Raw genomic sequence first — 15,911 nt, 5'->3', positions numbered from 1 at the left:
GGAAGGGGAGAGACTACAGCAGAGCTGGAGTACAGGGATAGAATATCGATTGATATCGCTAGACAGACCCATGCAAGGTCTCAACAACCTGAGCAAAAACTTGACTGAAATGTGCTTGGATTAGATTGAGAGAACCTTTAAAAAATGCGTTCATTTTGAGTCTAAAGCTGCTTTTGACCATTCATTGTAGACTCTCATCTTACTTCTGCCAATTTCTTGTCACATTATCCTTGGTCATTGCAATATCTGGCACAGGAGCTATATACAGTTTCCTCAACCTGATCCCTCTCTGGCTGAATGCTCTAATCTCAACAGAGTCTTCTGCTTACTAAAAAATAAATCCAAGTGTTTCTTCATGCACATACATGTGTGCACATATGCATCCACATTCATATAAGCACACTACATACATTCACAGAAGAGACTTCAAACGCTATGTATTCTGAGATTTTCCTTCCATTTACAAAAAGGAAAGTAATTATTGCATAGTATAGTTGCCTGTTATGTGATAACTTTTGCCTTGTAGCTGGTTTTGTTTTGAACTTACATCACCTTTTCAGGTGAGGAGGAGACATTGGGGATCCAACCTGGGGTTTTTTGCATGCTAGCTAGGCATTACTTTTCCACTTGATTTTTTGAATAAGTAGTATTTTGTGATCTTAGAATTCAGAAACTATCTTGATCACTTTTCTATTTGGAACTATGAGCACACGGTTTAGGGAATATTGTAAATTTTGGCAGGTAAATAATATTTTATCCTATTAAAAGGTACTATGTTAATTATCTGTTATTAATTAGATGATCCTCACAAAATCCCACTTGGCACATTGAAAACTTCTAAGTGGTTTAACTGACTGCTAGAAAAGACACACTGAGTAACCTGCTGCATAGCAATATGTTAAATACCTATGTTCTTTGGGGTAATGACTACCACCTGTCAAGCTGTGACTCTTCCTTTAGCTTCACACTAACATAGCCATCTGTCTGCTGAGCATAGGTACACGATGCCCCACAGACACAAAACATGATGCATTTAAAACCAAACTCATAATCCCTGTGATATGTTCATCCTTCATTTCCTAGGCCTCTGCTTATGTTACTGTGATCCACTGAGGCAAAGGATGAAAACATGTATTCTCACTTCTAGTTTCTTATCCATTCAATTGCCATGGCTGCCAAGTTCTATGTCTGTGGAAAGTCCATTTGCTTCTTTAGGTGTCCACAGCTGTAGTTCAGTTCTCTCTTGTGTCTGGCATGTACGACTCACTTGAGTAGCCCCCTAACTGCTTGTGCTTGTCCAACCACTGCCAGACTGACCCTCCATTTGTTAGCTCTAGCACCCACCTAAATTTCCAGCATACCTATGTTTCTTTCTAGCTTAAGGTGATTCTGTGGATCTAGGACACAGTATTGTTCCTGAACACAACGCTGGGAGTCTTTCTTCATATCTGACCTAATAACACTCATTTCAAGTGCCAATCTAACCACAGGTGACTGGCATTTTTCCTCTTTATGGTCTGGGTACTGGAAAGCTTCTCAGACATTTAATAGAGATTCATGAACGCTTTCTCTTTTCAAATATTACTTCCTCTGCATAAATCACTTTCTATGCCTCTTGTACCTGGCTCACTTTCACTCTACTCAATACTCAAATGTCATTGTTTCTGTGAAGATTCTGGATTTCTAAATTAAGTCAAGAGCTTGACCTCTCTGTACTAACATGACCTGTGTGCTCCTTCATTAAAAACAGTCAGGATTTAACTGTATTAAAACATTCATGTATTTTCAAGTTTTAAGCTAGTGAATATTTTAATTGTGCAGAAAAGAATATCAGATAATGTGTGGAGTGTTAACATTCATTGCAAATATATATTCTTTTTAAATGAATAAAACTTTACAAACACACCTAAATGGCCATGCCCATCCCTTCACCCTCCTAGTTGTTTGAATTGAGGTTTAAATTTTCTGTAACTTACTATCACATTTTATATATTGTTCTTCAAATGCTTTTTAGTAACCTGCTTAGCAGTATGCTAAATACCTATGCTCTATTTTTTTATTTTATTTTTCTGTATGAGTGTTTTGTGTCTGTGTGCCACATGCACACAGAGAAGTCCGAAAAGAACATCAGATTCCTCGGACCTAGAGTTACAGATGGTTGCAATGAGTAGCCATGGGCATGCTGAGTGGAACTCCTGCTTCCCAGTGATACTCAGTAGCATCTCTCTCCACTGATTGTGTAGTCTTCCAGTTCTTTAGCCTTTTTGGCTTGCTGAACTGCTACTGTCTGGTTGAGGCCTGCTCTCACTATTACAGTGTCTTATTGAGTTTTAGTCTAAACATTCTGTTATTCATTTCTGTTATTCATTCTGTTATTCATTCAGTCTAAAAATTCTGTCCTCTCTTCCTTTCTTCATTTTAAGTGTCTTGATGCTCTTGATATTCAAATCCAAGCTTTTAGTCAAGTTTGTTAAGACGCACAATTAAATTAGTCTGGCATAATTTTACATTTTGATTTGAATTTAACAGTTAACTTAGAAAGAACGGATCCTCATGGTGATAAATAACAACAGGCTACTTCCTATTATTATGTCTTACTTTGTGGCTATCACTTGAGTTTTACAAATTTCTTTAAGAAGCTTTATGCACATTTTTCTTTAATTACATTTGTGTGTGTGTGTGTGTGTGTGTGTGTGTGTGTGTGTGTGTCTGTGTGTGTGTGTGTCTGTGTATTGTGGTCTGGGTATATCTGTGTGGGTCCATGTGTCTTTGTGTATGTTCTGTGTGTCTGAGTGTGTGTCTGTGTATTGTGTCTGTGTGTGTGTGTGTGTGTGTGTGTGTGTGTGTGTGTGTGTGTGTACTTGCCACAGCACATGTGTGGAAATCAAGAACCACCTACTGGAATCAGTTCTGTCCTTTTACTGTATGGGTCCCAGAACTGAATTCCAGCCTTCAGCTTGGCAGCAAGTGCCATTACCCACTGAGCCATCTCACTGTGCAGTTTTGTGCACAATTTTTTAAATAATTTGTTTTATAAACTGTATCACTTTTTAAAATACCTTTTCTTAATTTGGTTGATTCTATATTTCAGAAACATTGCCAATTTTGAAACCTTTGTCTTATACTCAGTCACAATGCTGAATACAATTCTAACACATTGTCAATAGGTCTGCTAAAATTCAAGTGTATCATACAGTCTGAACGTAGGCCAGTTGCTTCCTTTCTAATTCTGATATCTTTGTGTATTCTTGAGTCATTCTTTCACAAGTTACAATGCAACTAGTAACTAGTCCACTCCGTCATCCAGATTTTCAATTTTATTTTTACTTCTTTTTCATAACTTTCTTCAGTTCAATGTTGTATGCCTCTCCACCATATCTGTGGCCTCTTTTATACTCTGAATTCCTAACATTATTTAATCATTCCACTGTACTATTCCAGTCTGGTAGTCTATACTTTTACCAGAAGTTTTTGTAATTTTTATCAGAAGTTGCTGTAATAAAAATGCACATTCTCTGAGGGTGGGTGTAAGTTAGGGATATACTAATAATGCATTACATCCCCCACTGTCAGCTTCTCAGCTTGATGAATATATTGTGCTCATAATTTTTACATAGTCAGGGCACTGAAAGGATGAGGAGATGGCTACCAGGGCAACTTAAGTTACAGTCACCCAGAATGAGCATTCATTCCCAGCTCTACTGTACAGCAGGGTGCTTGGGTATAATAAAGCATGAGGTCTTTCAAAAGTCAGTTCATCGATGAAATAATAAATGTTTGAGGAGATAGGCTAGTATAAACTGATCTCAGCATTGCCTAATATGCACATACATCAGAGTATCACAGGATTCCTGTCAAATGTGAAGAGTTTGTGTTCTCATCTTTCAATTAGAAAATACATTTTGAAAGAGCCCATTTCATAGAATATTTATCTACATGATATAATAAAAATATTCAATTAACTGAAAGGCAATGAACTGGAAAATGAGGTCCCAGCTTTTTGTCTTCAATTTAAAAAAAAAATGATTCCTTTTTCTTAAAAATAAGTTTATTTATTAACCTTAACCTTCTAACAAACTTTTGTTAATTGTAACAAAACTTTGTCATTTGTGTAACCTGAAACAAGAACATGTCCAGACTTTTTATAAACCAGACTTCTTTTCTCAGCAATAATAAATTCCCTAATTGTATGCAGTGATCCATTGTCCATCCTAATGTATTTTCTTAACCTTCTAACAAACTTTTGTTAATTGTAACAAAACTTTGTCATTTGTGTAACCTGAAACAAGAACATGTCCAGACTTTTTATAAACCAGACTTCTTTTCTCAGCAATAATAAATTCCCTAATTGTATGCAGTGATCCATTGTCCATCCTAATGTATTTTCCATCTGTTGCCCTCTGTGTTAGCTAGTTTTATGTCATCTTGACACAAGCTAATGTTATCAGAAAGGAGAGAACCTCCTTTGATAAAAATCTAAAATATCCAGTTGTAGGACATTTTCTTAGTTGATTATTGATAGGAGAAGGCCTAGCCCATTGAAGGCAGCACCATTCTTGGACTGGTGGTCCTGAGTTCTATAAGAATGTAGGCTGAGAAAACATGTAAGCAAACAACATTCCATGGTCTCTGCATCAGCAACTGCCTCTAAGCCCCTGCCTTGTTTGGGTCCCTGTCTTGACTTCCTTCAATGAGGAATTAAACATGGAAGTACAAGTTAAATAAACCCTTTCTTCCCCAACTTGATTTTGGTCCTGGTGTTTCAGAACATCAGCAGAAACCCTAAGACACCCTCACTTCTGAATTCAGTAGTGAAATAAAATCTATACAAATCAAGAGCAGTGCATTTCATGATATGGTGATGTCTGAATAAATAGTCTAAGTTAGCTTGGAGCTGATGCATGGCCATAGTAGAGTAATTGTTTTATATGGTGAAGTTAGCTAACGAATGATACAGTTTAATTAGTCAGTGATTTTATTTCAAGTCTGATTGCTGATTTGTCATAGCTTCTTAGAGACAGTGACACCATAATCTAAGGACTTTAATGAAAATGAATTAATTCGAAAGTGCCTCCTAATTCTCCAGCAATTAAGTGGATTTTTCTTTCATCCTCTAAAACTTACTTCTATACATGAGTGGATGTGTGCAGCACCATGGTGAGCAAAATCACTATTGTTAGTTGTAATGAGAGGCAATCATAGTTGAAGGGTTATTATGTGTGTTACTGATGTGCCAATTATTCCACCCCTTCCTGAAGCACTCGTGAAACATGGGGTAAATCATATTCTCCATCTGCAGGAAGAAAGGGGAACTCTCTGTTCCAGACTCCCAAGAGGAAGCAGTTAATGGATTTTAAAAATCTTTAAACCTTTGAGGATTTTGAAAGAGATAGAGAAACCCCAGTTGTCTGCACTGTAAATATTCAGGGAAGTTACCTTGGGATGCTTTTAATGGGTGATGGAGAAATGTCAGCATGTGTTCATAATCAATATGTAATAATTGTGCTTGTTGGTACCCTGACCTATAAAATTCCTTACTTCATTACTGTATAACATACCAAAAATCACTGTCTTGCATCTTAAGTCTACTTCCCCTGTCTGTAGACTCTCTTCTGCCCACGATGGTTCAAATAAATTCACAGTATCTTTTGCTCCATTAAATAGCTTCATGACAATGAAAAACAAAACTGCATCTCCTGTGTCCTCCACAGCTCGGTAACTGCTCTAGTGTCTTTGTATGGACATGAAACCTGGAGCATGTCAGCCACAGCATGGCCTTTTCAAAAATATATGGACTATAAATCCTTTTGAATAATTTGAAGAGAATGAAATTGAGCTTGTATGCACCATTTTAAGTCCCATGCAGCACTTCTGGTCCATTATGACTAGGATCTGAACCTTATACTTTTCTCAAAGCCACAGTGACTTCTGTTAAAATAGAGGTGGGTGGAATGCTCATTTAAGCCATCTACTATTCTGAAGGGAGCATCGAAATAACATTAAATATAAAATAATATCATATAGTCCATTTCAATAGATACTCAAAATCTCTGTTAGAGTAAAGAAAGGGAATACAGAATCAGTGTCAATTAATTCAGTTGGACCAAGTCACATGTATTCTTCTATGGATACATTATGAATCAACGTCATAACAACTTTACAGAATTTTCTCAAGATATGTCCCAGAGGTAGATTCTGTTGTGTGATTGTAACCATTTACCGATAACTTCACCAGACCATGTAATGTCACTGAAACAAGCAGGTTCTCACAAGTAACACAGACCTCCCATGCATGGTTCCTGAGTCCCTCTTTCTTCTCCACTGGGGTAGAACACACAGCATCCTCCAGATGCTTCTCCAGTTCACTAACCCAAGAGATACATGCCCTTCACTTTGACCTCACAGAGTACTACAAACTGCCCTCCGAAGTCTTCTTGTCAGTCCTCACCCTGTTATAGTCTATTGTACCTATTGTTGCCTATGTGCCACATATCCTTAATAACTTTCTAAATGAAGTAAAATTAAACTCCATGTTCTTATATATAATTTTTTTCATTTGTTAATCATAATTTTTGCAAAACAGATCCTAGTTATCTTCTTTGAACAATTCTAATTGATTAATGTACATTTCCTGTACTCACATGAGCTCATCTGTGCTGCAGAAGTAACTATTTTTATGAGAATAAAAAGCAGCGTTGTCTACACAAAGCAGGACTGCATAGGAAGATGCTGGAATCACTCTTTAGCTCTCCCATCACCTCCCTTCTAATGAGACAGTAGTTCTAATTTCTTCTTGCTGACACACTGAGGAGAGTTAAATTTACATTAAATTCCATGCAAATTGCCCTGTCTTAAGTACTGCATTGATGAATATGTATAGGTAGAAACTATATCCCACAGCAGATAAAATCCTAGATTTCATAGTTGTTGCTCAGAATAGGCAAACATAACAGTACTTGAGATATGCTGGTTTCAAATCCTGACCATCCAGGGTGAATCTTACTTACTTTATTGTCATAAAATCTTTGGAATGCAATAAAGTACATATAACATCTTTCTCTAAACATTTCATCTTTTACTCCTCTGAGACTAATACAACGTGTTTAGCACACAAGTAACCTGACTGTGCTTTCCTCAGAATTAAAAAAAAAAACAAGAAACCTACAATTTCAAGGACTAGTAACAAGTAAAATGTAGATGAAAATGTTTTAGTAGCTGTGTTTCTGTTGTTTTATTATATAAGATACAGCATTGTAGTTTTTCCTAGCATTTAGCATTTGTACCACATAGTAAATTATTTGCTATGTTTATGTGCAATTCAGAAACATAATCACTCAGTATTCACCCCCATAATTATGTATATTCATCTGTACAGAAATTTATAAGTAAGAAATGTATCTTGTAAATTTGAAGAGACACTAAATCATTTCAATTTGGCATTTATAAAATGTGTTATATTTTGTTTGTTTGAAAAGAGACAATTATCCTTTCATTTTAATAAAGGTAATTAAAATCTATATCCTCCATACCAAAACCAAGTGTTTCTTCACGTGTCTGAAATGTATTTAAGTTCAACGCTTCAATCTACTGATGTGAAATATAATTTACAGGCAATTTAACAAGCACTTGCTAAGTTGTCATGTTTTTATAGGTATAATGTAGGAAATGAAACATGAATGAATCTCAGTGTCTGACTGTATAATGTCTTTCTAGATCAGTCCCTACTATCTTTAAGGTACCAGTCCCTAATAGCACTGTCTTCTCCCATGCCAATCCTGGCAAGTCTTGAATTTTTTCTTTACTCTTTCTGTTGTTCAAGTTCTGTGGATAATTATCAGTATGTTCTTCTGTAGACCTCTTTAACACTCTGTCCCTACTTGATGACTATAGTTAAGCAAAACTACAAGCCCATTTGAATTGTTTTCTATTATTGCAGAATGGAAGTTGTGGAGAACCAATCACATATAGTGGTAATACAGAATTCATGATCACAATCCAAAGTGTAGCCTTTTGTTCCTCACCAATCATCTCATTCTCTTCAGTGTGAATATGACCACATATCCTCCACCTCCAGACATGTGGCTTGTCATCTCCATGCTCATCTGGGCTGCACACACACCACTCAGAATTCTGAACCTTTCAGAAGATGTTTTCTTTCCCACCCAGCCTCTGCACTATACTGCCTGACTGCCTGCATGTTGGTACAGGAAAGTCAGCCTGGCTTTCTCCCAAGCTGTCTCTCCACAATTGGAACATGCTCTCTTGCATGTCCCAAGACCATCACAGCAGCTTTCCTAACTCTGCACTGCACTGTATCATCTAGATACTTTAGTCTACATGTTTAAGAATATATATGTACTACTATTTGTTCAGACCTAAAGTAAAAGAACAAAAGCTTCCTGCTGTTTTCTCCCAACTGTCTTCCTCACTACAATAACTTTAGACAGATCGTTTCTCTATTATCTGTATTATCTATATGGTCTTTCTCTCCATCCACTCTTAAATCAAATCTCATTCTTTAACATTCATTACATCCCTCCTATAGGTTGCTTCACGGTCATAGTGACCTTTTACCTTACTAAGTACACTGGTCATTGATGGTTCTCTGTTGATGAACTATCAATGTAGTCTGAGTTAGTTCTTCTTATTTCTCAACTTGAAAACTCTTTTTCATTTGAATTCTAGATCTCAACACTTTCATTTTGTCCAATATCTTACTAGTCCTTTGTTTGTTTGTTTGTTTGTCTCCTGTGTTAATTATTCCTCATTTTGGAGAGCATTACAGCTGAATTCTTTTCGTCATTTTCATTATCTTCTATACTGATTCCGTCAGTGCTGATATTGTTTCATAGTTTAAATATTATTTATATAACTAGACTCTCATTTCTTTTCTGTGTATGTATATGTGTTTGGGAGTGTGTGTGTTTCTGTCTGTGTCTGTATGTATATCTGTGTCTGTGTTTCTGTATGTCTGTGTGTATGCCCATGTGTCTGTATCTTGGTCTATATCTGGGTTTTCTGTCTGTCTCTGTGTCTGTGTCTGTGTGTGGGTATATGCATATGAGTATAGGTGCCTGCAAAGATAAAGAGATAGATTCCCCTGGAGCCAGAGGTACAGGTGTTTGTAAGTTGTCTAATGTGAATACTGGGAATTGAAGTCAGGTTCCATGAATGTGCTTCTAAATTGCTAAGCCATTTCTCCAGACCTGAGTGGCCAATTCTTAAATTGGTCTGGTCCTGTCTCTTACACTCTAAGTTTATGAGCAAAACTCTTCCTGGCTTCTCCTACTGAGTTTCAACCAGTAGTTATAGATGCCCAAAGTACAGCTATGTCTTCTACCTAAAATTTATTCCGTATACTAATGTTCCCATCAGAGCAGAAGGTAATTCCATCTCTTTAGTCATCCAACCAAACATTCTGGCATCATCCTTAATTCTCTTTCATTCTATTTATCTAATATTAAACTGATACTGTTGTGATATTTCTCATTGCTAAAACATGATATATGCTTTATTTTTGCATATACATGTTTATTGTGTGCATTCACCTGATAAAATATACGCTCCACCAATAAAAAGAATTCCCTATCTTTTCTGAACTGTCTACTCAAAGTTCATCACTTCTCAATAGAATAAGCACTCAGTAAAACGTGTTGAATGATGGATAATTCTTCTTCAGAAACTGAAGATATATTAGAAGAAAAATATCAGATTTTTTAGCTCATAATCATGCACAGTAGTGTTTTGTTTTATTTTGTTGGGTTTTCCTGTTTTCTTTCTATTCTCATTCAATGTAATACAAGCTAAAACAGGAGGCAGTAAGAAGTTAGGGGCTTAAAATAGTTGAATAAATCCTCATGCAAACACTAGAATTTAAATTTCTATATATAGATGGTATTTAGACCTAGATTTGGTAAGAAATTAGATGGGAACAGGCAAAACATAACAAATAAAGCAAACATCAGAAAAGTGAGGTACAAAACCAACTTTTATTTCACAGAAATCTGTTTCGGTATCTCTGAGTAGTGTCTTTTTATAAGCTAGGGAATCTATGTTCTATTGTTAAGTTCAGAGCTTAGTAATGAGATGAAATCTCCTACATTTGTGTTCCAAACTTCTGTACAGAGAGAATATTTTTCTTCATACTTAGAAATATAGTTAGAACCAAAATATAGTTAGTTTAAAGCTTAACACAGATTTTATGACACTCCTTTTGTGTCCTTTTTAACTTCAGAAACCTTTTTTTTCCAAAAACAATTTTTATTAGATATTTTCTTCATTTACATTTCAAATGCTATCCCAAAAGTCCCCTATATCCTCCCCCCACCCTGCTCCCCAACCGACCCACTCCCGATTCCTGGCCCTGGCATTAGGCATTACTCTGTACTAGGGCATATAAAGTTGGCAAGACCAAGGGCTTCTCCTCCCAATGATGGCCAACTAGGCCGTGTTCTGCTACATATGCAGCTAGAGACATGAGCTCTGCGGGTACTGGTTAGTTCAAATTGTTGTTCCTCCTATAGGACTGCAGACCCCTTCAGCTCCTTGGGTACTTTCTCTAGCTCCTCCATTGGGGGCCCTGTGTTCCATTCAATAGATGACTGTGAGCATCCACTTCTGAATTTGCCAGGATCAAAAACCTTTTATTACTAGAGAAAGCTAAAAGCCATTTTAACTACAAGCTTAAGAGCCTCTGTAAGAGATGGAAAAATGAATTATTGTCAATTCCCAAGTTCAGCTCCCCAGCAACCTCTTTAAAATGTTAGGTATGGTAGCATACAATGATTCCAGCACTGATGAAGTGGAGACAGGAGGATACCTAAGTTCTGGCCAAATAGGTGAGTTTCAGGTTCAGTGGCAGATGCTGAAAATAAAATGGAGAAAGATTGGAGAACACACTCAGTATGAATCACACACACACACACACACACACACACACTCAGTATGAATCACACACACACACACACACACACACACACACACACACACACACAATCTGGCAAGATGATGCGACTTTATTTGAATTATCCTGTCTGCAGCAGACAGGATAGCCCAAATAGAAGGAATAAGTTAAACCTCCTAACCTGAAATCCATGATTCCCTGACTCCCCTCCTCCTACCAGGTAGGAATCATAATTTGATTAGTCTCAGATGTCTTTCTTCCCTTATACATTGTTTCCTAGTAGAAGAATGAACAAGCATGAAGATAAATGGAACACAGGAAGCAGAATATGTACAAGGAATAAATAGCCCTAATAAGTAACAAAAAGGTTGCTTCTTAAATAATTAAGCATTTAGATCAAAGCCTTTTATTTTCTTTTGAGCCAGGGCTAACATAGACCCAGTTGGCCTTTAACTAATATGTGGCCAAAGATAACCTTCTTGTCTGTACCTCCCAAGTTTGCTGAGATTTCAGACAGGTATCATCACACCTTGTGTATGTGGTACTGAGAATCAAGCCCAATGGACTCTGCACTCCAGTAAACACTTTATATTATTCAAGTAATTAATAATTTGTTAATACACACTTATGATTAATTCTGTGGTTTAAAAGGTTTGTTTCTAAGAGGACTTGAGTTCAGAATGTGGGAATGATGTTTCTTTTTGTCATTCATTCTGTGAACACAATCAAGTTAGATGTTGTGGTGCATTTACTGAAATGAATGCATTGGAGACATATCAACATAGTGTCCTCATTTGGAGTATAAATGTTAATTAATGCTATTTGCTATTTGTGAATATAAAACTGCCCAGTTTTAAAAGCAAACATGCCATTTTGCCTATAAAACTCAATGCCCCCATATAATTAGTGGCCAGAGAAAGCTCTAATAAGAACTTTCTTCTATTATGAGGCGGGTTCAGCCTGACTCTGAAACCAGCCTAAACATAAAAAGAATGCCCAGAGTTTCTCAGAACTGGACTTGGGATGTTCTTAGAGGGGAGCTTTTACAGTTTTATGACCTCACCTGAAAACAGGGGTTGGAACATTGGATTATGGTGCAGCTTTTACAGTCAAAAACCTTTACAAAAAAAAATCTTATCATTAAGCTGCTTTTATTTTCATTCCTGAGAGTTGATAAAGGGCCAAATACAATTGTCCTTAACTTTATATGCAACTTCCAGCTAATACTATTCTAAAGCATTATTTAACTTTCAATTTTATTAAAAATATTGTGTTTATGCTTCTGTGTGGTTTTATAATATTTTGTTATCATTTCTGCTTGAATGTTTGCCCTACATGGAGTTTAAACCCAAACTTGTGGTTTTAATTGTTTATTTCGACTGTAGGAGCCAGAGCTTCAACATGCTTGCTGGGATATCTTCATGAACTCATATCACTGTTTTCTTTTCAACCTTTTAGGTGTACAAGAATTTCCAGAAAACATAAAGTGCTGTAAGTGTTTAACCATAATTGAAGCCAGTGTCAATCCCATTTCTAAGTGAGTATAAATAATTAGATTTTACTCATATTTTTATTTGCAATTCCATTGGCATATAGTGTACCTAGATGGAACTTCTATGATAGTAGTTTTGGATGTAACATCAACTTTCATAGTTAAGAGAATAATAGAAAAGCTACCAAGATCTGTGTTTCATTAAAATAATTAAAAGCATTATGAATGTGAATAAAGGCCCAACTGGCACAAGATAGCATTACTTTGAGCAACCATGCCATTGATTTTCCATAATTCTCAGCAGTATTCCATGGATGAGAGTCAAAAATCAAGGAAATGGTTGTTAGTTGCAATCATGATAAGAAACTAGCATCCAGGACCCAATAGAAGTTCAAAACCGTTGGAAGATTTAAAGGTGCCAAAGAATGCTTTAATAGTTGAGTGTCTCCACCAAAGAAATTGGGCCTTACTACAAATAAGTACTTGGGTCCCAGAGATACTATAAAGAGTATAGGGAAAGCCTAAAGGTGCAATAGATGAGGAAATATGAATGGTAAATGTGCTAGCATCGGAGAAATGATGCTTGTGGCTCAAGATCTGTTAGTTAAGAAATCTCATGGTAAATAAAAATGTGGCTGTGTTGCTGATTAAAATACTTTCTGGAGTGAGAGGCCTATTGAATCATGAGCAAATGAGTGAGATAAATCCTGAACCAGAACATTCAGGTAAAATGGAAGTAAAACTAAAGTCTGGGAAGGTTACTGACATCTTAGTAGTACTTGGAAAAGATTGAAGCAGCGTGGTCCGGGAATGTCTCAGGTGGTGTTCGGAGAAAAATGCCATGTTATTTACATGAAGCTGAAAGCAAAACTCTTCAGGACTTTGTCTACATGAGTAGAAGAGACAAGAATGCTTAATGGAGGGAGTATTTTCAAAAGATACAATGAGACTAGTCTGAGTTTTACACCAGAGGACACAGTAGACTGAGTTGGAAGTGTACAGTGAGTGACTTGTATGCTAAACAGAAAAATAATGTGCTTCAAAATCAGAATTTCTACATCAAAGTACAGTATGGGAGAGGGAAGCAAATGCAGGCCTTGAAAATATTCCCCCAACTGTATACCAAATGCATTTTATCATCATCTCGGCATAATGGATATCATTAGCTTCTGACACCAAGACTAGGAACGTGTCCTAAAGCCACACAGCACAGGGTGGATGAAGAGCTGGGCTGATTTGTATGTTGCTTATCTGTGTAGCCCTGGCTGTCCTGGAACTCACTCTGTAGACCAGGCTGGCCTTGAACTCAGAAATCTGCCTGCCTCCACCTCCCAAGTACTGGGATTAAAGGCGTGTGCCACTAACACCCAGCTGACTTTTTGTTTTTTTGTTTTTTTAGTTCCTTGATTCTAATACATTGTCTTGTTTAGTGATTGCAGCAAGTCTTTTAGTATAGAAGTCAGATTAAAAATTACATCATACCCGCAGCCAAACAGTGGATGGAGCTTGGAAACTTTTATGACAGGGAAGGGGGTAGGAATGTAGGCCCTGGAGGGGGTAGGAACTCCACAGGAAGACCAACAGAGTCAAATAACCTGGACCCTTTGGGACTCTCAGAGACTCAACCACCAACCAAAGAGCATACATAGACTGGAAGTAGGCCTCTCCGCACATGTGAAGCAGATGTGCAGTTTGATCTTTATGTGACTCCCAAACAACTGGAGTGAGGGCTATTCCAAAATTTGTTGCCTGTCCATGGGATATGTTCTTCTAGCTTGGCTACCTTGTCTGGCCTCAGTGGAAGAAGATGCACCTAGTCCCAGGGAGACTTGATGAGCCAGGATAAGGGGATAGCTGAGGTGCCCCACCCTCTCAGAGGAGAAGGGGAGGCAAAGAAAGGAGGACTGTGGTATGGAGTAAATGGGAGGGGGGCAGAGTGGGATATAAAGTGAATAAATAAAAAGTAAACCAATAAATTACTAAGAATTTAAAAACTAGTTTTATTGTAGCTATTTCCAAATTAATTTCACATATTTAACCTTCTAAAATATTTTAAATAACCTATTTCATCAAAGACCCTTAACACTTTGAATAGTTAAATAGTAAATAGTTTGGGAGATTATAAAATTAGTCAATAGAAAGGCAAGTTTAAGTCATGTGTCATCTTCAAAGTCAGACTTTTCCTTTATATGAGTAAACATTTTTTGTCACAACTGAGTACACTTTGACAGGTGGTTAGTCATGAACTGTCACTATCCCAAGAACCCCTTTAACCCATCTGTCCAATCTAGAATGCCTTGTGAATGGCTGGTGTCTGTGTCAGATTGTTTTTACTCATTTTCCTGGACACCTCTTGGTCTACATGTTGGTCCAAGATCACAGGACTCCTTTGTCCATTGATGGGAGATAAGATTGTCTATAAGCACTGCTGGTAGACACTGTGTGAGACATTTGAGAGATTCATGCTCAGGTGTCACTTGTGTTGCCTAGGGTAGTTTAGCAGGGAATACAGAATTAATATCCTTGAGCTTAAAAGAAACGTACAAGCTTTTGCAATGGGAGCTGTTTCTTTGCCACCATCCACTGTTTTCCACTCTGATTTCTGCCGTTTCAGTCAGTCTGGTAGATATGCTGTATCCTTGTAGCTTTAATTTACATTTATAGTGTCCAATCAGCATATTTCTCTGCATATTAATTAAATGTATTATTTCTTTGGCAGTGATTCGATTTTTTTACATTTCTTCTTGACTTGCCTTTTAAATGCTAAAATATAAGTTATTTTCAGATTCCAGGGGCAATATGAGCTCTAAATCTGTGGTTTGTTCCTTCACGCTCTAAATAGTACCCATCACAGAGAGAATTTTGTTTGTATGAAGTACTGTTTAATAATAACATGCATCCTAGCTTCCGGCCTAAGAAAATTTTGCCAAGTTCGGAGTTCTGCTGATTTCTTTGAAGCTTTTCCTGGAGCTTTCATAGCTCAGGATTTCCCTTCAGTTTAGGATTCTCAACAGAGCTAATCTCTGCTTATCACTAGGATGTAATGGACATGAGCTTTTCTCTACTGTCCGAGTATCCAGTTGCTGCAGATCATTTGTTGGGAATTGTACCCATCCTGAATAGGGCTAGCAGGTACCTCCACTAAAAACTAATTGATCATATGTGTTTGGGTCCATTTGTGCTCTCTGCTCTGGTATACCACCCTGAATGTCTACTTCACACCACCGATACCCTCTCATTTACAAATATATAGTCTCATTACAAATCATTTACCCAAGTAATATGAGCCCTAATTAAGTTTCTTCTTCATCATCACCCAGTTTCTCCAAATATATAAAAGTCTACCAGGATTTTGACAGTAGTTTTAAATTAATACTGATATATTGAGAACATTATCTCAAAAAGTGTCTACAAACCACCTTATATCTTTTAAATTTTTGTTTCCTTTTTATATATTTTTATATGTAAATATAACATATCTTATTTATTTTCACAAGTTTACTTTTTACATATTTT

General features: G+C 36.8%; 1 protein-coding gene across 20 annotated transcripts in view; it reads left to right on the top strand.

Annotated features, from left to right (window-relative positions):
- Positions 1 to 15,911, top strand: part of Lrrc7 (leucine rich repeat containing 7) — a 494,798-nt gene that overhangs the window by 246,207 nt on the left and 232,680 nt on the right. For all 20 annotated transcript variants that reach the window (XR_003954326.1, XR_003954327.1, NM_001370782.1 and 17 more), the window contains one exon: positions 12,362 to 12,440. Coding sequence is in view for 18 of the 20 variants with exons in the window: in NM_001370782.1 (NP_001357711.1) it covers positions 12,362 to 12,440 (79 nt within the window). In the remaining 2 variants the exon portion in view is untranslated. The remainder of the gene's footprint in view (positions 1 to 12,361; positions 12,441 to 15,911) is intronic.

The sequence above is a fragment of the Mus musculus genome, chromosome 3 (genome assembly GCF_000001635.26).
Source record: "Mus musculus strain C57BL/6J chromosome 3, GRCm38.p6 C57BL/6J".
Lineage (NCBI taxonomy): Eukaryota > Metazoa > Chordata > Mammalia > Rodentia > Muridae > Mus > Mus musculus.
This window is presented reverse-complemented; position numbering and strand designations above follow the sequence as displayed.